The sequence below is a fragment of the Leuresthes tenuis genome, unplaced genomic scaffold, assembly GCF_036924035.1.
Source record: "Leuresthes tenuis unplaced genomic scaffold, fLeuTen1.0.hap1 SCAF_7, whole genome shotgun sequence".
Taxonomy (NCBI): domain Eukaryota; kingdom Metazoa; phylum Chordata; class Actinopteri; order Atheriniformes; family Atherinopsidae; genus Leuresthes; species Leuresthes tenuis.
The window spans coordinates 33,313,997-33,335,667 of NW_027325361.1; the positions used below are offsets into that span (position 1 = coordinate 33,313,997).

Consider the following 21,671-nt stretch of genomic DNA (forward strand, 5'->3'; position numbering starts at 1 on the left):
GGTCAGACAATTGCTGTAATACTATAGACTATTTGTAGTTTGCTTTTACACCATGAATGAATGTAGGGTCGATGTGGAGCCTCTCTTGAGTATAGGGACACATGATTCCTGGATCTCCCGGGAGTGTAGTGTGAGCAACAGATTTGCACGTGGTAAGGAAGTTAAAGTTTTGTACAAATGCTCTTCGTCTCCCTTTTTAAATGCACTGAAATGTGTCCTCTATAGTTACAGAGGAGTTTGATGGCTACCTGCTGGGGGATCGAGGCTATCTATGCCAGCCCTCTCTGTTGACCCTTACTCTGACCCTGAGCCCCAACAACGTTTTAATGCAGCCCACTGCAGGACTAGAGTCCGGGTTGAGGTGGCCATAGGCGTTGTTCGCCATAATATTGCAATTATTAGAGGAGAGCAACACCCTGCTGTACAAATTAATGACTCTGAGGATAACCATCCCATCTACCCTGCAGATGTCCAGAATGGAAGGGCTGTAAGGGACATAATCAACCGAAATTACTTCTGATTCCGAATAAAATACAGACAAATTAAATGTGATTTGATTCTTCTATATTCCCTAAAAGTACAAATGCAACAGTCACCCAACTCAACTGGCGTTCCAGTCATACAATTTCAAGGTAGTTTTTTTTAATCTGCTGATCCAGGTACACCATTTCTTTCTGTTTTTCCATCAGGTGCACCCTGTACAACTCCTTTACCGGTAACTGGGAAACATATGGACGACATTTAATTCCACATGCTGTGGACGTTGATGGACCCTCTTCCTGGTGATGCCCAACCATGCTCTGTTGAATAGCAATAATGTGCTAGTTAGCCATTATCCATGCTCATCACTTCATGTCAAACTCCAAATTCTACTCAAGAATGTAAATGGTAGAACACTGCCAGTAGCTATACATAATATTAAGACACACGTCAGCAGGCCCCTCCGGTTCTCTCCCTGTGGCAGCAGACAGCGTTTACTCATCATCAAGATACTGTTTCAGAATACTTTGAACTACCATCTGAGGCAAGTATAGAATACTTACAGATGATAATTATTACAGATAATAATTCAAGATTTTTGCATTCTGTAGGCCAGGTTTTAAGTATCATCAACATCCAGTTTTACATTTAAAGACAGGAAAATAATTGCACAAATTCATATATTTTGTCATGTACCAGAGAGGGATTTAGGACGCAGATGCAGGGTCGTGGTTTCAAGAGGGTTTATTATAATAAACACAGGACAGATGACGGCACTGCAGGGCGATCTCCCGCAGCGCAAACGAAAGGGCTATGAAACGCCTAAACGCTCTCCTCTGTAACTAAGGTGGAGGAGGAGCGTGGCTATGAAAATTAACAAACGTAAAATCTCTCTACAACGGGAGGAAAACCAAAAGCTATGAATTCTTAACAAAACAAAGTCACGCTCTCAAAGTGAGGCGGAATAAAACAAAGGCGCACTCTTTCAAAACAGAGGCTCTATCAAACTTTAACTTAAACGCTCTCCTTTAACGGAGGCGACTATGACAAGAAACAACGAAAAGTCACTCCGTGAAAATGGAGGAAAAACAAAGGCTATGAAACTTACCGTTCAATAAATAGGCTAAGGCTATGGACGAAGAATAAATTACACAAGGCAAGGTGCGCTGCAGGAGAGTCGCTCACTGCAGGCTCGTGGGATCATGGAGACAAGACAAGGTGGCTGGTAATGACGCTCACGCTGAGACAACATACTGGCACAAGACAAGGGAAACGCAGACTATTTGAACACACGAGGGACCAAGGGGAACAGGTGAAAACACAATCAGGGAAGACAATCAGACGCTTGACACGGGAGGAAGGGCAAGTCACCTGAAACGAGAGGACAAGATTAGTGCTTTTTCAAAATAAAACAGGAAATTACGAGACAAGACATGGAACGGAAAATAAACCGTGACATATTTAGTATAATAACTGCACACATTACATTTAGAAACTGTTTGGTCACTTTAACCTATCATTTATTGGTTTAAATTGGTTGCACCAACTGACATTAGTTATCACATGAAATATGCTGAAAAAAAATGCATTTTCATTTCAAATAGTTACATAGTCATCAGTCTCTACTTCAGTTTTCTTAACCAGAGACTTAAACCTAACCTTAACCCATCAAAAATACTTCACATAAGATTACATTCGATACAACACTACAACATTTTTCTGAATGGCAACAATGAAGTGTCATTTAACAAAATTGAAAAATTTTCAAATGTTGGATCAACATTGGTCGACAATATCTAATTTCAGTTTTGTTTTTAAAAGTATTCTCAGTCCGAATGAATTAGTCGCGTGTGCCGTGAATTCAGAGGCTCTGGCTCTGCTATCACTTTGAGCACTTCAGCTGCATAGAAAAAAATTATGTCAGCACGATGGTGCAAAGCGAATCCATTTCTCCTATACAACTATAACAGTAAAACTAACTAGAACTATAAAACACAAGAACTAATAAACTGACAAATTCCCATTTAAGAATGTAAAAGTTGTAATATAATAATAAGTGTAAAATGTGTTGTGCCCAGCTGTATTACCTTTCTTTTCTTTTTGTAAGATATGTTTCCCTTGCAGCTGGATCATTGTTAAAGGGGAACTCCGGTATTTTTAAACCTAGATCTTATTTCTGGCATGAAATACGTTCATCCACTCACCGAGAACAGTTTGATGAAAGTCGGCGTCCTTCGGAAGATATTTAGATTCCTCGAGATCCATATAACGAGTGAACGGGGCTTAGACGATGCAGCCTCTAAATAAGGCATTATCTGTCTTTATTTCACCAATACCTTAAGAGGAATTAATGAATGAACATGTACTATAGCTCTGTTAGCTCATAGCTGCTGTGTTGTTGTTATTGGCGGCTGTTTATGGACTGTTTTAAGGACTGTTTATGCACTCATACACTTTAGAAGCTGAAAATGTCTTTCACTGTTTATATTTGTACATTTACTTTCTCTTATATTAAGACTTTGCTTTATTCTTTGTTCACAAAATTTCAATTCTCAGTATGTCTGTGGATGTATTGCAGAATTGACAGTAAAGCTGACTTTGAAGTAGTTATATGCTATTCTCCCTAGCATTGATAGCACAAAATAAAAATATTAAAACTATATTATGTATTCACCTTCATGAACATACGGCACTGTATTATCGTTTTGTTCAACAAAGTAATGGAAAAATAGAAAGAAAAAAAGCTGTCACTGCAACTTCTACTGTAACAAGTGCACTGTAACTGTAGATGGCGCTACCGCTCTGGTGCAGTCTTTCATGTACCACAAAGGAAAAAGACAAGAAAGTATTCTTCCATGGAAACCAGGACGCTGAAGTGCTCTATGCCTACATTGGAAACAGTTTATATATATATATATATATATATATAGAGAGAGAGAGACTGTTTACAATTTGATGTTGACAGTGAATACTGATTTTTAGAAAACTATGAGGGATATCCAAAAACGGATATAAAAGTGGCATCATACAGAGATATCGAGCTAATGTGGTGTTAGCTATTAGCTAGCTGATTGTAGTGTCTCTTACGAAGGACGAAACCTTGATAAATGGGGCAATATATTGTAAAATATTGTATTTGTAAATATTGTAATATTGTAAACAGGCAACATTACATACGAACGACTGACAGTGCCAGCTAGACTAGGAGGTGATATCAGAAAGATGTGGAAACGAGGTGCTCGGAGCTCCGCTTTGGACAGAGCTCAGGCGCTCCTGTCGGCAAAGAAGAGCAGCAGAGGAGACGCTCAAGGCTCCACACGGGACGCTTCAGCCAAAACACAGGTAAAACTCTCATCTGTCTGGGACTTTTTAAAGAAGCATGGTGTCAATTCTATAGTTCATAAAGATATAATAGTGACACAAAAATCAGTAGCATTAACGCAGTTTTAGAGTGATTGAAAGTTAACGTTTTTGGTTCAAAGTGGTGAGGAAGTCAATCATTTTCAGTTACCATCCCCTAAACGCATTAGTATAACCATCTCTGTTTATAACAACTTTTCTGAATTAGTAGCATGATGCAGTTGGTGGGGGTTTTAAAGGACACATGTTATGCCCTTTTTTCACAAGCAGACAATTTTCTTCTAACAGTCAATTTGAGCTCATATACACTATATTGCCAAAAGTATTCACTCACCCATCCAAATAATTAAGTTCAGGTGTTCCAATCACTTCCATGACCACAGGTGCATAAATCCAAGCACTGAGGCATGCAAACTGCTTCTACAAACATTTGTGAAGGAATGAGTCGCTCATGGTACCGTGATAGGATGCCACCTGTGCAACAAGTCCAGTCGTGAAATTTCCTCTCTGCTAAATATTCCACAGTCAGCTGTCTGTGGTATTATAACAAAGTGGAAGTGATTGGGAACGACAGCAACTCAGCCATGAAGTGGTCGGCCACGTAAAATGACAGAGCGGGGTCAGCGGATGCTGAGGCGCATAGTGAGCAGAGGTCACCAACTTTCTGCAGAGTCAATTGATACTTCAATAGAGCTTCATGGAATGGGTTTCCATGGCCGAGCAGCTGCCATCCAAGCCATCCATCACCAAGTGGAATGCAAAGCGTCGGATGCAGTGGTGCAAAGCACGCCGCCACTGGAGTCTAGAGCAGTTGAGACGCGTTCTCTGGAGTGACCAATCACGCTTCTCCATTCTTGCAATCTGATGGAGGAGTCTGGGTTTGGCGGTTACAGGAGAACAATACTTGTCTGACTGCATTGTGCCAAGTGTTTGATGGAGGGGGGGATTATGGTGTGGGGTTGTTTTTCAGGAGCTGGGCTTGGCCCCTTAGTTACAGTGAAAGGAACCCTGAATGCTTCAGCATACCAAGAGATTTTGGACAAGTTCTTGCTTCCAGCTTTGTGGAAAGAGTTTGCGGATGGCCCCTTCCTGTTCCAACATGACTGTGCACCGGTGCACAAAGCAAGGTCCATAAAGACATGAATGAGCCAGTTTGGTGTGGAAGAACCTGACTGGCCTGCACAGAGTCCTGACCTCAACCCGATAGAGCCAGACCTTCTGTCCAACATCAGTGTCTCACAAATGAGCTTCTGGAAGAATGGTCAAAAACTCCCATAAACAAACCCCTAAACCTTGAGGAAAGCTTGTCCAGAGGAGCTGAAGCTGATAGCTGCAAAGGGTGGGCCGACGTCATATTAAACCCTCTGGTTTAAGAATGGGATGTTACTGAAGTTCATATGCATGTAAAGGCAGATGAGCCAATACTTTTGGCAATATCGTGTGTATTCTTACACTGACAGATTAAATATAAGAATAGATAACTGTTTTGATTTCACCTCTCTTCTCCTTCAGTTTTTTTTCTTTTCACTGTTATGCAGACGATTTACAAATCTATCTGCCAGTGAAGCCAAATGGTAACAGTGCACAATGTTCTTTGTTTGATTGTATTGCTGACATTAAGCAGTGGTTGGCTCAAAATTTTCTTCATTTAAGAATGATGATAAAACTGAATGTATTGTGTTTGGGGATACTGTGACGACTGACTTTAGCACCTTGTCTTCAAAGCTCAGTTCAACCGTCAGAAATCTGGGAGCGACCTTTGACGGTCATCTGAGGTTTGACAAGCAAATTAACAATGTTGTCAGGACTAGTTTTTTCCAGTTGCGTCTCCTGGTCAAGTTCAAATGTTTTTAAGCCGTCGCGATCTTGAGAAGCCATCCATGCCCTAATAAGTTCAAGGTTAGACTACTGTGATGGACTTTATGTTGGCGTCTCCCAGACTTCTCTCAGTCGCCTTCAACTTGTGCAAAATGCTGCTGCCCGTCTTTTAACCAACACTAACAGACGAATGCATATCACTCCTGTTCTTAACTCCCTTCATTGGCTTCCTGTCCTTTATAGAATTGATTTTAAACTTTTAATGTTTGTTTTTAAAGCTCTTAACGGCCTCGCCTCATCGTATTTCTGAGCTTTTAACTGTCCGTAATCCTGGTAGAGCTCCGAGGTCAACATATGCTGCCCCCAGGCTCTGGAATAAGCTCCCCCCCGAGATGTGCCTTATTTCTGACCTGGGCCTCGTTAAATCTAGGCTAAAAACCTACGTATTTCAGATGACTTTTAATACCTAGTAGTATGGTGACACTTTTATCTTATCTTATTTGATATTGTTGTATTTTATTGCCTTTACTGTTCTTTTGTTTTTACTTATTCTTTTCTTTATTTATTATCTGCTGTAAAGCACTTTGGTACACCGAAATGGATTGTTGTAAAGGGCTGTATAAACAAAGTACATTGTACCTTTTCCATTCAGGGCTTCAGGGATAAATTTGACTTGGCCACTACCTCTCCATCTATTGATGGGTTCTTGTATACAAACATGCATCAGGGGTAGTACATTTTCATTGTTCATACATACACTTGAATCATATCATAAATCACCATTTGATAGTTCAGAGTTGTATTATAGACTTAAAATTTTTACTGACAATATTTCTCAATAATATTATTGGATTTTTCAACTTTGGTTGTGTTTTTGCTCTTTTTATCTGACAAAATCAACAGCATGGTTCCAGTGTCAGTTTTGCTTGGCTCAATGTGTAATAACATTCATGACAAGTTATACCTTACAACCAGCAAGATTTGACAGAAATTACACCAGCTGTACAAGACATCTCAAATCTGTCATTGTCAGGATCTCAATTTCTCAGCACATTTTATTCAAGACTGAGACTCCTTTATGTCCACTACACAAAGTACTTGTAAAGTGGTCCACGATGACAGATTTATTGATATAAACGCAGTTGTCCAAGCTAACAGCGTAATCAGTCCCGGCCACTTGTCTCAGACTGAGCTAGCTGTCATAGCTCTGAGTGAGTAACTGTACAGCCAGGCACTCATCACTGAGAATGTCATTTTGTGTTTTTACAAAAAAACAGAACCGAAACGTCTGTGTGTAGGTAAATGCTTCTGCTGAATTTCACATTCTTTATGTAGTTTTAAGTGTTGAGTTTCAAGGTTCAACAAATGTTTATGTGACAATGAACAGACAAAATGAGAAAAGGATGCTGAAACCCTTTGTAAATGTATGTAAGTCTACTTTGTAAATCTGAATGGCTCACTGGATGACACATTTTCAGGTATAAGTTGCCTAAAAGATGAATGCATGTGATGTGTTTTTCAGACTTTTTGAGTTGGTAGTGACTTGAGACACCCAAATCTATGTTAGCTATGCTTCTGCTCCACAGAAAATAGTCCCTGTAAACTCCTTTCTTTTTGATGTACAGTTGAATAACAGAAATTACATCAAATCATCCATAGTTACTATATAGATTAAGTGAAAAGTACAATATTATTTAGTATTTCAAGGACAAATGGATAATGGACGAAGAATTGTGAAGCAGCTCAAAACCAAAATACACAAGTTGTGTGAATTGAATAATACTTTATTATTTCCTATTCAAAGTGTTAAAATTCATAAAAGTACAGTGTGCAGGATTTAAGTAAATATATAGATATATACTCATATTTTCAAACTGATTCTTTGTAGGGTTCTTTGGATGGGTCTTTCAAAACCAGATCTTCTCCCCCAAATACACACACTTTACTGTCTGATCTGAGTGACCTGTCCTCCGACAGAGCCACCTCTGAGAAAGGAGCAGATACCGACAGATATGGTAATGCTGGAAAAAAATACAGAAAAGAGATGGATTCAAATCAGGTAAACAATTAAAAACACTTTATCAGTAATTGGTGTTGTACCTCATGGAAGTATTCACATTACTACAGTGGGACATTTGATATCCCGTTCAAGACCAGACTTTGATTAGATTTCTTTGGTTAGGATCTCATCAGGCCTCAGAGCTCACTGGGAGGTGGGAGCAGGTTCTTGAAGAAAGCTACACCACCAGCAAACAGCAGCCAGTCGCCTGTCAGAAGGAACCAAAAACACCAGGTGCTAGAGCCGAGGTATGTTACTGCTGATATAGACAAAACTGGTATATTTAGATAGGCTTTCCGAGATGACACACTTCTAAGAGCCCAGTGCCCTGCCCTGTAGTTTTACAGATAATGATGTGGATCTGTACCTACATTTTATGGCTTTTTCCTTTAAGTTTTATGGGAGCTACTTAAACTTTGCTTTTTTATGCATGTCTTTGAATCTCTTTGGTCAGATATGTGTCCTCTCGGCATGGCTCTCGAACTGGAGCCTTGAGTAGACTGGCTGAAATTGAGAGCCATGTCCATAGCCGTAAGCAGATCCTGGAGCAGGCAAAGCAGGAGACCAAAGCTTCCCTCAGTGTGAGCTCAGACTTTGTAATCTCACCATCACCAGCCATCCAGTCCAGGGAGGCCTCCGCACAGCTCTCAGCACTGTCCAACAGTGACCAGAGACCGAGTGAGAAGCGTTTCCTCAAGAAGAAAGCAGCATTAGTGGCTGAGTGCACAAGCAATGCTTCTGCTGTGGCCCCAAAAAGTGCAGCTGTGAGAGTGAGGTCCAGTTCCAAAGCTGGAAATCTACTGGAACCTTCAGAGCGTTTGGAGATGAAGTCAGTGAAAGTAATAGGTGGTGTGAATCTGGAAAGTGACGAAGAAGACATGAGAAAACTGCTTGGAGATTCCATGGATTCATCAGACCATAGTTTCTTAGAACCAGGGAGACCTTCCTCCTCAAAAAGACCAAACAAGGTATACTTCAGCTTTGTACACTTTAAGGTTTTTACTTTCACTCCTGATATTTATCTACGGCATAAACTAACTATTCAAGAGTGTGGTCAATGGTTTAGAAATAAATGAAGCTACTGGCGCCAATTGTAACAAAGGCCTGTCACAGTTTTACGTTATGACAATATTTATCCGAGTTGATGATTTTGAATCAGAGTGTGTTTGAACTGTTTCTGTTCAGATGTTAAAAACTGCTGAATGAAACAAAAACAATGTCAAGTTTCCATCACTGCTCTCTTCATCGACACTACCTATTTCTGGAGGCTCATTCACCCTTTGCATTTCAGCTGTTGATATTAGTGGCATATATTTAGGTGTAAAACTAGACACAACAGCCTGACTATGGACATGTTGACATTAATCCAAGTGAAGGAGGAGATCCCACTAACTTGAGGGAGGCCATTTGTTATACATGCAACAAGGTGGTGGTCAGAGGTGTTAAGATCACTAATCCACAGTGACTGTAAAAAATCTTTCCGTTTTGTGTTCATAATCAAAGTTTCTTACAGGACATTGAATGAATCTTCTTTTGTATATAATTGATGGACTATTATCTGCGACAGATGCCAAACCACAATAACACAGTGGCTGTTAATCATTCCAAACACATATTCATGAAAGCCACCAGAACAGTTTTTTGTAACCTGCTTCTTCAATGTATAGACAAAGTGAAATCTGTAAGAAAACCTGTAGTTTTATCAGTTAAAAGCACGGCTGTACTTTCCATTCATACAGATGCTGAAAAGTTTCACTACAAGGATCCCCTCCACTGCCCCTCCCCCTGCTGTGCATCCTCCATCACCTTCCTGCTCTGCACCACTTCACTCCCCTGCCTCTTCATCACGCCGCAGTTCTCCTTTTCGATTCACTGGCCAGGCACAGGCACACTTCAGCCCCTCTGGGCTCTCTCCATCACCCTCTCCTCCCCGTGTCTCACCTTCTCTTCCAGAGAGGCTGCTCTCTCCTTATAAGGCAGGAAGTCCACCTCATTCCCACTCATCCTCGTCAGGAAGAGGTGAAGTGCTTTCTTTGGAAGAGCTCTTTGTTGGGCCTCCTTCTGAAGAATCCCGCAGTGAGATGATTTCAGTTTCCTCAGAAGGTGAGAGGTACTCATCAAGGGCATAAAATAAAGTTTGAGCTTCACTGAAGTTGCTAAGATTAGTTATCACATGGGCTTAGTAGCATTGTTTCCGGTTCTGGTGTCCTAATGGTGTAGTTATTACTTCTTAACTATGTTAACTATGTTAACTATGTTTATGTTTTTATGCCTTATTACATGCATCCAAGATGGCTCACGAGGTACACAAATCATGGATTTGTTTAGTATAATAAGCACCTAACAAGCTTGTTTTAGAGATACTATTTGTGTGCTGTTGGAGAAACAGGAAAATGGAAGCTTGTATTATGAGGTCCAACATGCAGATATTTTGCACATTTATCAGATTAAAGAGATTGTCTTCATTCATACGTCATCCAATATCAACATTCTTGTGTTAAAGAAGCCTGAAGCTTGATTCCTGATTTCTTCGGTGATTTTCTTATTCTCCAGACTTCAAGATTAACGTGATGTCTCTAGATGAGCCTGTGCCTGCATCCGTAGGATTTACTTCAGAAACACAAGGAAAACAGGTAGGATATGACGTAAGATCGGTCAAGACCAGCTCTGAACAAAATATTGATATTAACATATCACCAACCGTTTTTATGCCCATCATCCATGTGCAAATGCACTTTTTGGCCCCTGAAAAGAAATCTTCAAACCTAAAAGGTTAAAGATAACTACAGACTCTGGTTACAGGACTGTCATGTGGACATGACTGGGCTCTTGGTTTGCTACGTCAGATTGTTCACCGCTATCTACTTGGTTTGATGTCAGATCTCCCCTATGATCTTCCCTGGCGACACCAGCAAGATAGTGCTACTGCTAACGTTGTTAACAGGACCTTAATGTGTTACTTGCTGACTATATTAAAGAACAGAAGTATCAGCATGAACTCCCAAATTCACTGCTACATTTACCAACACAGAACCAGCTGCCACATCTCTGGTTTTGGAAGAGGCCCGATTGAACCACTGGTTGATTAATTAACTTTTAGAAGAAGTCATTGTTTCTGCAGAATAAAAAGAGAATTGTTCTGTCTTCTGTCTTTGAGAGGGTTGCTTTGCCTGCATTTTAAGAGTAGTTGTGTGCACATTGAACTATTTCACATTGTGATAACTCATACCTTTGTCTGCTCCTTCAAACTGGAGGATAGAAAATAGAAGAATAGAATAGAAATAGAAAAAATACTTTATTCATCCCCCAGTGGGGGGAATTCAAATTAGTCGAGTAGCTCAAAAAATGATAAATATTTACAATGATTTCATACTAAACAACAACAACAATAATAATCAATGACGAAATATATACTGTTAAAAAGCCTTATGGCTGTGGGGACAAAGGACCTCCTGAACCTCTCAGTCCTGCAGCACAGTGAGATGAGCCTCTCACTGCAGCTGCTCCTCTGACCTGCCAGGATGCTGTGGAGAGGATGTTCATTATTATCCAAAACAGAATATAGTTTCCTCCTCATCCATTGCTCCACCACAGCACTGAGAGGGTCGAGTCTTCTGCCTACAACAGGACCAGCCGTTTGTCCAGGCGCCCACAGTTTTTGTCTGTAGTGCAACTCCCCCAGCAGACAACAGCACAGAACAGTGCACTCTCAATGATAGTGTGATAAAACATGCATATCATCATATCACAGAACATTGTACTTTCAGTAAATGCACTGTGGATAGGAACCTCACACATCCTCACTGAAAAAAGCTATGACATTTTAGTGTTAGATGTGGGGAACGTGCCTACAACCACAATTGAATGTAATGTCACCAGTGCAATTAGACTATTTTAATAAGTACTCTCACAGTTATGTGTTGGAGCAGCCCATCAGTTGCACAGACTGACATCATGCACTGTGATTTGATATGATAGTAACTGAAAAAAGCATGGATTTATTCAATTCAGTTCAGTTTATTTATATAGCGCCAAATTACAACAATTGTCATCTCAAGGCACTTAAATAATATGGTCCAATTCAAGCCAATTGGAATTCAATTCATTGTAATCATAATCCAATGAAATCCAATGAATTGATTTCAAAATAATCCAATTGTGTCATATAGAGCCAATTCAAAAATAATATCCTAGCTAAGGAAACCAACAGATTGCACCGAAACTTGTCTTCAGTCCAATCTCCCGTCCTGAGCGTGCCTGTGGCGACTATGGAAAGGAACGACTCCCTTTTAACAGGAAGAAACCTCTGGCAGAACCAGACTCAGGAAGGGTGGCCATCCGCCTCGACCAGCTGGGGTTTGAGAAGACAGAAAAGAGGGAAAAGAGGGGGGGGGGAACACCATAACACCATTCAAAGGATACCTGTTGGAACAGGGAAACACAAGTTAATAACCACAATAATGTCACATGTACATAATATCATTTGAGAAATTAAACAGGGGGAAAAAGAGAGCAAAGTGAGGAAAGGTGTGACAGATGAGGTCCCCCAGCAGTCTACGCCTATAGCAGCTTAACTATGGGATGTTTCAGGATTACCTGAGCCATCCCTAACTATAAGCTCTATCAAAAAGGAAAGTTTTAAGCCTAAGGGTCTGCTTCCCGGACATTTACTGGCAGCTTATTCCACAAGAGAGGGGCCTGATAACTGAAGGTTCTACCTCCCATTCTACTTTTAGAAACTCTGGGAACAACAAGTAAACCTGCAGTTTGGGAGCGAAGTGCTCTGTTAGGAAAATATCTTAAAATGAGATCTTTAAGATATGATGGAGCTCGGTCATTAAGAGCTTTATATGTGAGGAGAAGAATCTTAAATTCTATTCTGAATTTAACAGGGAGCCAATGAAGAGAAGCTAAAACTGGAGAAACATGATCTCTCCTGTTAGTTTGCATCAGAACTCTGGCTGCAGCATTTTGGATCAGCTGGAGGCTTTTCAGAGAATATGTGGGACAGGACAATAATAAAGAATTACAGTAGTCATAAAGAATTACAGTAGTCTGCATCTTACATGCAGAGATCATAGCTAAGATACTAGTGAATCCGACCAGAAGAATAAAACCTTTCTTTTAAATCTCACAGTATAGTTGGGATACCGCTTACTGCTTTGTGTGAAAATAGAGGGACTTCTCTTTTTGTCATGGATATCATCAAATTCTCTGAAGGACCAATTTCACGTCTTCTTTCCCTCTTTCTAAACAGAATGAAATCAAACCCACCAACACTGTTCCTGGACCTCCTAACCAATACCGGCAAGAGCAGGAGAAAGAGGTGCTGGACTACCAAAGTGACTTTGAGAGTGATTCCACTGCCAGCCAGGTCTCAGAGCACCTGGGAGGAGATGAAGAGGAAAAACAGGTGCTATCAGAGGTCAGAGAGGTTCCATGTGATTCAGATTATTCCAGAGCATTTTCGGACCAAAGTCACTTCAGCACCTCATGGACCTCAGATTGCAGTCAGAGGTCCAAGTCATTCAGCAAAAGCAGAGACAATAGATACTCAAGTGAGAGCCAGAGCTCATTTCAGCAGTCGAGGAGGAGGAGGTGTGCTTCAGCTAGAAAGGCTTTAAAAGACACTGGAGTACAGACCCAGCCTTATCCACTCGCTGAATCATGGTCAACTGGTTAGTTATTTGTATCTGTCAGAGGCCACTTTCTTATCACCACCATGTTTCCATACCTTTATGTTAATGATCAGGTTAAGTTCAGGGTTTACTGCATGCTTCTGACATGTGGCGCTCATCACCCTCTAGGTATGGCTGCTTTGGACCCTACGATTGGCATGACCTACATGAATACGGCTCCCCATGCTGTCAGTGCAGAGAGATTGGAAGGTAAGATACTCTCAGAAAACTCATCATCCTTTCCTGAGCTTAACCTGCTCAATTACATTCACAAATATACATTCAACCTGGATCCAGACAGTCATCCTCTGGGATTGTTGGTGATTTTACAGAGGGTGCAGGGTAACAAGAAATTTCTACCTATATGGTTGATTGAACTGTTTACACCTATAGTGGTGAGGCGTCACCATCTGTGAGTAAAATATTATTTCTGCAGAATTGTTTATAGGTTATTCCTTTTCCTTTCCTGACAAAAAAGATAAACTTGTACTTAGTAGATCTAGTGTAAAAATACAAGTTATTAACCAACAAATTGTGATGCATAATCATCCAGGCTAAAAATGATACATTATTGATCTCTGGGGATAAAGTATTTAAAATTAACCCACTGTACCAGCTGCAGGATGAGTGATGCTTACACATTACAGGTGTTGGAAAAGAGTCTACAGCTGTTTCGATATGTGTTGCTAATTATTTCAGCCATGGGGCTGTATAGTGGTGTGGTGGTTAGCACTGTCGCCTCACAGCAGGAGGACTCCCGGTTTGAACCCTGGCTGGTTCTTTCTGTGTGGAGTTTGCATGTTCTCCCTGAGTATGCACGGGTTCTCTCTGGGTACACCACCCAAAAATATGCGTGTTAGTTTAATCTGTGATTAAATTGAGGAGTGAGTGTGGTTGTTTGTCTCGTTTGTCTCTGTGTGGCCCTGTGATGGACTGGCGACCTGTCCAGGGTGAACCCGCCTCTCGCCCAGTGACAGCTGGGATAGGCTCCAGCCCCCCCACAACCCTGAATTGGATCAAGCAGTTGTAGAAAATGGTTGGCTGGTTGTTTCATTAATTTTATTAAAGCAAAACTAATGAAAACAGTTTCTGCTCTCAGTTTCTTACATTATTACACATCCATCACAGTACACTCGTCTCAAAAACTTTGCTTCTGTAAAGATATCAATATTTGTTTGGTTAAAGAATTCATTTGAAAAAAATTGAAAATGATCAGTAGTTACTGCCTGTTAAACAGTACTGGATCATATGCAATAATCAATATGAAATGTACTGTTTATACTTTACATTGTTCACAATGAAAATGACTCACTTTATTTGTACTTCATTTCAGTGCTACAGCTGTAGTATTGACCTGTCTTTACTCTTTCCTCCATCAGCCATCAGCATGTTCAACCCGGCTGTATTTGCTCTCAATGAAATGCTGAAACAGCAGCTCGCCGTGACGAGGCGGTTCATCGACAGCAACCACCGCCTCCACTCCTGTCTGGTGCGAAGTTTGGAACTACCCAACTACAGATACACCACACTCGAGGATACCATCCAGGTAATGCATACTCTCACATGAACACAGTGTATGTGGCTGCATATAATCCTAATCTGGAACTCTTTAATAATGAACGGTTCAATTCTCTCACTGTTTAACCCTCTGCATAAAGACACACACCTAACTTCCCTTCATGTAGTAAATCAGTTAACTATTAGTTTTATGAAATAAAACTAATAAGAGCTATAACTTGATATTTCAGTCAAATTTGAGAATGCATGAAAAATGTAAAAGCTGTACAATATTCACACATTTCTTCCTTCTTTTCACAGAAAATCCACAAACGTAGACCTCCCAAACTTTCAATGGAGAAAGCCCTGGAAGAGGCACTGCAGGATATGAAGGACTACCAATGTGCATGAGAACGCTGCTCCTGCAATAAATAGACTCGACTGAATCCGTCATATTAGAGTAACTATTTTTCTACTCCTGGAAGAATCACTTTAATGCAGTTATATAATGCTATTCATCAGTTATAAGGTTCTTATAGCATTATTGTAAGTGTGCTTTGCATCACAGCTCTTTATAAAGTTGGGAGAATATTTTCATGTTTAAGTGCAAGTAATTTCTATATGTACTGAATTAATTACACGATTTAAAAGAGATGACAGCCTCTATTTTGCTGGTAAGTATCATTAAGCTTCACCCTGTCTGTTAAATAATTTGTTTTGTCAAAATGGTCTGATATCAAATGGTTGGAGTCTTTTACCACACTTAGTCTGAGTATTTACATCCATTACACACTGTATGGTAGGTCAATAAAAACACTTAAAAGGGAAGTAACAAAGTGTTTATTTAAAAACTGACAGATATGCATACCGGCACCGCAGATTTGCAAGTCTCTTGGACTTTCAACATGATTCCTTTGAATTCTAAGTGCAATATTTAAACTCCAAACTGCAATGGCAGGAGTCTGTGGGACGGTAAAGTTGTGTTGATGGTTTTTGAAGGCACAAATTCAGGCTGTGGAGTAAGGTGTCAGTAGGGGTCGTTGAAAGGGTAGTGAGGATGTCCTGCATCCCTTGGAACAAGCTGTCCTCCCACCTGCAACATATAGAACCAAAGTCAAGGGCTCATCGGACCTTTCAGGACTAACGCTGATATTCCAGCTATAACTTTATAGCTTTGATATCTACTTATGATTTTACTCTCTGATCTCCTCTATATGGAACATGTAGTTTTTCTAGTTAATTGGAAAAGTAAAATCTGACACTGTTTATACCACAAACCCGAGAAGAAAAAGCGTACTTACTTCAATCATAGGCACAATGTAGCGCCAGCCTCTATTCAGCGCAGCAATGCTTTTCATTTCTTCTGCTTCAAGGGTAAAGTCAAAGACCTAAAAACAAAAAAGGCTGAATCAACCACTGGCACACTGCTGCTTCATGAATGGAAACTAGACTACATATTTGATAGAATGCAGACATCTTCTCCACCATAATTTGCAGGTACAGACTGTGTGTGTATATATTAGACATTTCACTCCACCTGAATGTTCTCCTTGATGCGGAACTCTGTCACACTCTTAGGAATTGTTACCACTCCTCGTTGTGTTTGCCACCTGTAAACATGAGAGATGTGTGTAGACGTGAGACTCCTGGAGTTTTTTTTTGTTTAAACTCAGAAGAAAACATTTTAAAATCTAGTCACATATCAATCTAGATTCATTCAGATCCACGTTATTTATTTATTTATCGCAGGTTACAAAAGGTTGTTGGCACAATTTTAACCTTTTTTTGGACAGCAAAAACAACCAAACAAAAAACCCTGCAGTCATACAGTTATTTGTAAACTCACCTAAGGACAATTTGAGCAGGGGACTTTTTATATTTCTCTGCGAGCGAAGCGATAACAGGCTCCTCGAGCAGGATGGGTTCATCCGGATGTTTCCAGGCCCGGTCAGGAGACCCCAGAGGACTGTACGCCGTCATCACCAAACCCCGATCCCGACAGTGGGCCAGCAGCTCTACCTGAGCCAAGTAGGGGTGACTCTCTACCTGCCAGACACGTACACAGAGATACCACGGTCACTTCAGCCATTTTACATCCCTGTTCATCAGAATCATCATCATCACAGAAATCCTGCACCTGAAGAACAGTTGGTTTAATGCTGGCGACAGACAGGACGTCATCGATCTGCCTGCTGTTGAAGTTGGACAGGCCGATGGATCGAACGAGACCCTTCTCCACCAGCTTCTCCATTGCAGCCCAGGTCAGCTTGTAGTCAGTGTCATCATACAACAAGGTGCCATCCTCCTTTTTGGGGAAAGAAGAATCTCCTCGTCTGGTGAACAAAATTTTTTTTACCATTTAAATATTGGCTCCTTTTCATGTTTCAGTTAAAGTTGTATGTGGGAAAAAAATCTGAATGATGAATGTCATAACGTCAATATTTTGACAGAAAGCTAAAGTCTTTGTTAAAATAATTTTAATAATAACACGCTATTGTGGTTAAATGATGAGAAAAGCAAATTAATTGGGTGATAATCCCAAGAAAGCTGATTACATGCCAATCACCTTGTTGTCCCAAGAAAACAAAGACAGTTTTCTCAGGAAACAAGTTAACTCTCTCGTTATTAGACCTTGGAGGAGGCTGAGCTCACTGGAAGGCGTGTGGCCAGTGGATGAGGTACAGGTCCAGGTACTCCAGCTTCAGGTCCTTAAGTGTCTTCAGGAGGGTCGGCTCCACGTCATCTGGGTGATGTCGGGTGTTCCACAGCTTGGATGTGATGAACACATCCTCTCGCCTCAGAGACTAGTGAACCAGACAACATTGTAAGACTGATATGGATGAATACATTTATTAAGATTATTTTTTAGTTTCACCCATTCTTTGGTGTGTTCCATAGCTTTTTGTGTATATAAAATGCTATCAAGTCCACACCAAAAGGTATTATTCTCTTATACAGAGGATACTGCTCCTGAACTCCCTTGTTTATAGTCAGAACTTTTCTTCCTGGATTTGAGGACATGATAATAAAACATATTTGCATAATTCCTGCTCAGCTGCAACTCTGTCCAACAACGACTGCACATCCACCTCACACCCTGCCATTTGGACTGGTAGCTACCCTACATCATCCATTTAATTTCTTTGATCAGAAATAACTAATTCATTATTTTATGTTCACTTAGCAAGCTAACTTTCTAAGGAATGACTTAGCTCCAGATGTAAGGGTTGATAAACTTTACCCGAGTTCCTGACACAAGGAAATTTTACTTCTTGCCAGTGTTTTCTTTGAATTTTCCAAGTCAGAAGTTGTGAATTCAGAAGTTCCAATTGATATTGAATGCAGAATCAATAAGAACATTATTGTAACAACTGCCATTAGGGAGAAAACTTTAAATACAAATGTATGCACAGACGGTGTGCAAAGGGTGTCTAGCACCTCCTGGCTGCCTGTTGGGTTACTTCAGTGTTCCTATCTGTGGGGCAGTGTTTGAACAACCTCAGCCTGTTCAACATCAAGACATCTTCAAGACATCACGTAAACTTGAAGAGAAAAAAAAAAGGGGGGGCAAAGTGTGCCTCCTTTCAGAACAACTGGCAGCATACGCGAATGCTCACAGCAAAATGATCTCAAAATAAGCCTCCAAAGCAGCATCGGCTTACAGAATGTCCTGTAAGAAAAAAAAAAGTGCTCTAGGTTCTGCACACAGCCGTTCTTAAAATGTTAGAAATGTCTTCGACCAACATCTGGTTTTAATGTTACTTCCTTCTTCTCAAACAGACCTGGGTCATTATATGTTTAAATAAGAATGAACATGACAGATAGCAAAAGCAGTTGGCCTCTGAACTTCTGTCAACAGCTTTGGTTTGAGTCGTTTTGCTTTAGTTTGGTTCTTCACATTATTCACATCGCACATGCATTGACATGCATGCAGAGAGCATTGAGTGTCTGATCAAGTTTGTTCTAAACATTTTAGTTGCTGTTCCTGGGCCTCTGCGTGACACAATATGTCATTTAATGCAGTTGTGTCAACCTGCATAATCATTACTGACCCCATCCATCCATCCATCCATTTTCTATACCTGCTCAATCCAACTCAGGGTTGTGGGGGCTGGAGCCTATCCCAGCTGTCATTGGGCACCCTGGATACAACCTGGATAAGTCGCCAGTCCATCAAAGGGCATTACTGAACCCACTGAAGTATATTCAAACTTTTAAACATTTTGTCCTCTCCAACACCGTAGCTAACGGCAGCATGTGTGTGTATACATTGCAAAGTGCTGCCTCTGCCCTACATTTCTGCATTAGTGGCCACCAGACATTCTTATTTGAATTTCCATACAGTGTGGTGAAGCAGTTTTACCTTGTCGGGTCCAAGCGTCTCCTGCAGGGCTTCCCCAATCTCAGCCTCATTACCATAGATGGCGGCACAGTCAATGTGATGATAACCAGCCCCCAACGCCCATTTAACTGCTTGTTTCACCTGTGACGGGCCAGCGGTCATAGAGGACAACTGTTACTACTAAACACTAACTTGAAGGGTACACCTATTTGGACACTGACTAGAAAAGTAATTCAGAGGTCTTCAAAAATATTTAACATATTTTTCAAAAGCTGGTAGCAAATACATATTACATGACTTCTATGACATCACAGATTTGCCTTTCATTCATAAACACACAGTAAATAATATCATACAGGTGGACAGATCTTTATCAATTATGTTTAGAAGCATAATAGTTTTTTGTCTGCTTGGAGGCAATGAAGCACTATGCTGCTGACTTTATCAGGTTCCAGCAATTAGTTGCCTATAAACATATACAGCAAATAGCTGCATGCTGTGCTCACTGGTGTGGAGCCAATTGGGTTGACTGGAACTATGTAGATACAGTACAGAATATTTTAGAGCTGTTGACTTAACAACAAAACATACCTAATGTAGGTGAAAAGTGATGAGGCTAAATGTAAAGATCACATTTGCAAAGTGTTAACCGTATGCATCAAAGGGCTGGGTGAACAACAAAATCCAGTCATAATACTAGGAGTTTGTTGCCAAAAGTGGCAACCGTCAGAATGCACAAAGTCATTTGATCTACTGTTGATGATCATATTGCTAGTGAAGCTTTCACTGACAATGTTCCTGATCTGTTTCTGTATTTGGACAAAGGACGAAAACTAAAAAGATGTTCAAATCATCTCTCAAACTGTTAACAGATAAGATAGTAAACCTGCGGCCTCTACCTTTCCTGGCTCACTCTTCCATGTTCCCAATCCAAGGAGGGGCATCTTGCGCCCCGTGTTGAGAACTGCAAAGTCATTCATGCCTCTCCAAGGCAGCTTAAAGGAACAAGTAGAGAATACTTGGCTTACGAGGATGTTTAAAGCTGCAGTAGCACAAAAAGAAAGAAAAAAAGATTAATATTAAAATACATACAGTTCCAAAAGCTGTGGCAGCGTAATGGAAGAAAGAAAATAAAAGCTTCAAAGAAAGCACTAATCTAAAGGAAAAGGAGGCCATCTGGTGTTGATGTTGGGCTAAGATAAGTGTGAGTAGCTTTACTAAATAAATCCATGACAGAGTTCATGACAACAAAAGCAACATATTTTGTACAACTTCAGGGCACTTCTTTGTGTTCACACAGAAGCTACTGTACATGTGTAAAAGTGTACTAATGAGCATTCCAGTTTTATTCAACATTTTTTCAATAGGAGGGAAAGATTTTAAAAAGACTAGAAAAATCAGCATGTCCACAGTTTAGCTTTAAACTCCAAAATAGTAACTTCCCTCACTTGCGCTGTACCTTCAAGACAAACACATAGGAACGTGTCATTCAAACATATCTATAGTCTGCAATGACTTCCACACACACCAAATGATTGAATGAAATCCATTCTTCAGTCAGAACGATCACCTCTTTTGCACATTTCAATTTATTAATACTTTAAGATGAGAGAAGGACGTTTACCAAGTCTTTATCGAAATCCAGCCTGTCAGCTGATTTCCTGGAAAGTCACGCGCACTGCTACACTTCACACACTGAACACACACACTAAAGTTAACACAACTGTCAGCTTAGACACCTCAAAATGTGCCTAGCTGTCTGCGAATTTACGCAACCAACGCTTCTTCTGTGTAGCACATGTTAGCAAGTAGTATGTTACTTGCTTTAACATGTTCGCTTAGCCTATTCGCTTTGGATACTATTACAACTACTCTAATTACTATATTCATTAAGTGGGCTCAGTTACTGGCTACTATCTTCTATTTTTCATATTAAGGGAGAAATAAACCCGCTGCTGCAGAACTAATTTTAAAAAAATCTAGCTAGTTAGCTTTAGCTTTTCCTGAATGGAAACCTTCCATTCGACAGCTTTATCCTGCGAAACTGTTCAGCGTGCAAGGTTAACCATCTAAAAAAGGCAGGCAAAATTAAGTCATCAACTACTTCAACCTCCCCCTCTTCCGCCGTCACAAAATAAACGAAGTAACGCTCGCTTTAGCATTTGACATTTGAGTACGTGCATGACTGGTTCAGCTCACACGTGAAATTACATACGACCCCCAACATACCACTCCCGTTCAGCCAATCCAACTCACCGACGAGCTGCCAAAGTTTTACTGTCTGCCACTTCCAACAATGACCCCTTCCCGTAGTTGCCCCGTACAAAAGCAGTGTGCAAGACTGCTGATTTCAACAAAAATGTTCAAAAACACCACCCAATTTTGATGACGTTTCCCTTTCCGGGATTACGCTATATTTGTTTCCGGTTAAAATACC

General features: G+C 40.5%; 2 protein-coding genes across 3 annotated transcripts; one reads left to right on the top strand and one right to left on the bottom strand.

The window, feature by feature from the left end:
* Window positions 1–3,313: 3,313 nt before the first annotated feature.
* Window positions 3,314–15,720, top strand: cunh19orf44 (chromosome unknown C19orf44 homolog). Its single transcript, XM_072390204.1, has 10 exons — window positions 3,314–3,822; window positions 7,547–7,717; window positions 7,841–7,965; window positions 8,172–8,685; window positions 9,457–9,820; window positions 10,271–10,350; window positions 12,975–13,395; window positions 13,525–13,605; window positions 14,775–14,941; window positions 15,214–15,720. The coding sequence occupies exons 1-10, from the start codon at window positions 3,703–3,705 to the stop codon at window positions 15,301–15,303; spliced, it is 2,133 nt and encodes a 710-aa protein (XP_072246305.1). The 5' UTR covers window positions 3,314–3,702; the 3' UTR covers window positions 15,304–15,720.
* On the bottom strand, window positions 15,717–21,648 carry akr1a1b (aldo-keto reductase family 1, member A1b (aldehyde reductase)). Of its 2 annotated transcripts, none has more exons than XM_072390206.1 (9): window positions 21,491–21,648; window positions 20,134–20,276; window positions 19,256–19,375; window positions 17,545–17,696; window positions 17,030–17,225; window positions 16,739–16,938; window positions 16,430–16,502; window positions 16,194–16,280; window positions 15,717–15,985 (listed from the first exon to the last, which is right to left on the bottom strand). In XM_072390206.1, the coding sequence occupies exons 2-9, from the start codon at window positions 20,212–20,214 to the stop codon at window positions 15,920–15,922; spliced, it is 975 nt and encodes a 324-aa protein (XP_072246307.1). In that variant the 5' UTR covers window positions 20,215–20,276; window positions 21,491–21,648; the 3' UTR covers window positions 15,717–15,919. The 2 variants fall into 2 exon arrangements, with proteins under 2 accessions (XP_072246307.1, XP_072246308.1); XM_072390207.1 differs by lacking the exon at window positions 21,491–21,648 and adding an exon at window positions 20,859–20,881.
* Between the last annotated feature and the right edge of the window lie 23 nt (window positions 21,649–21,671).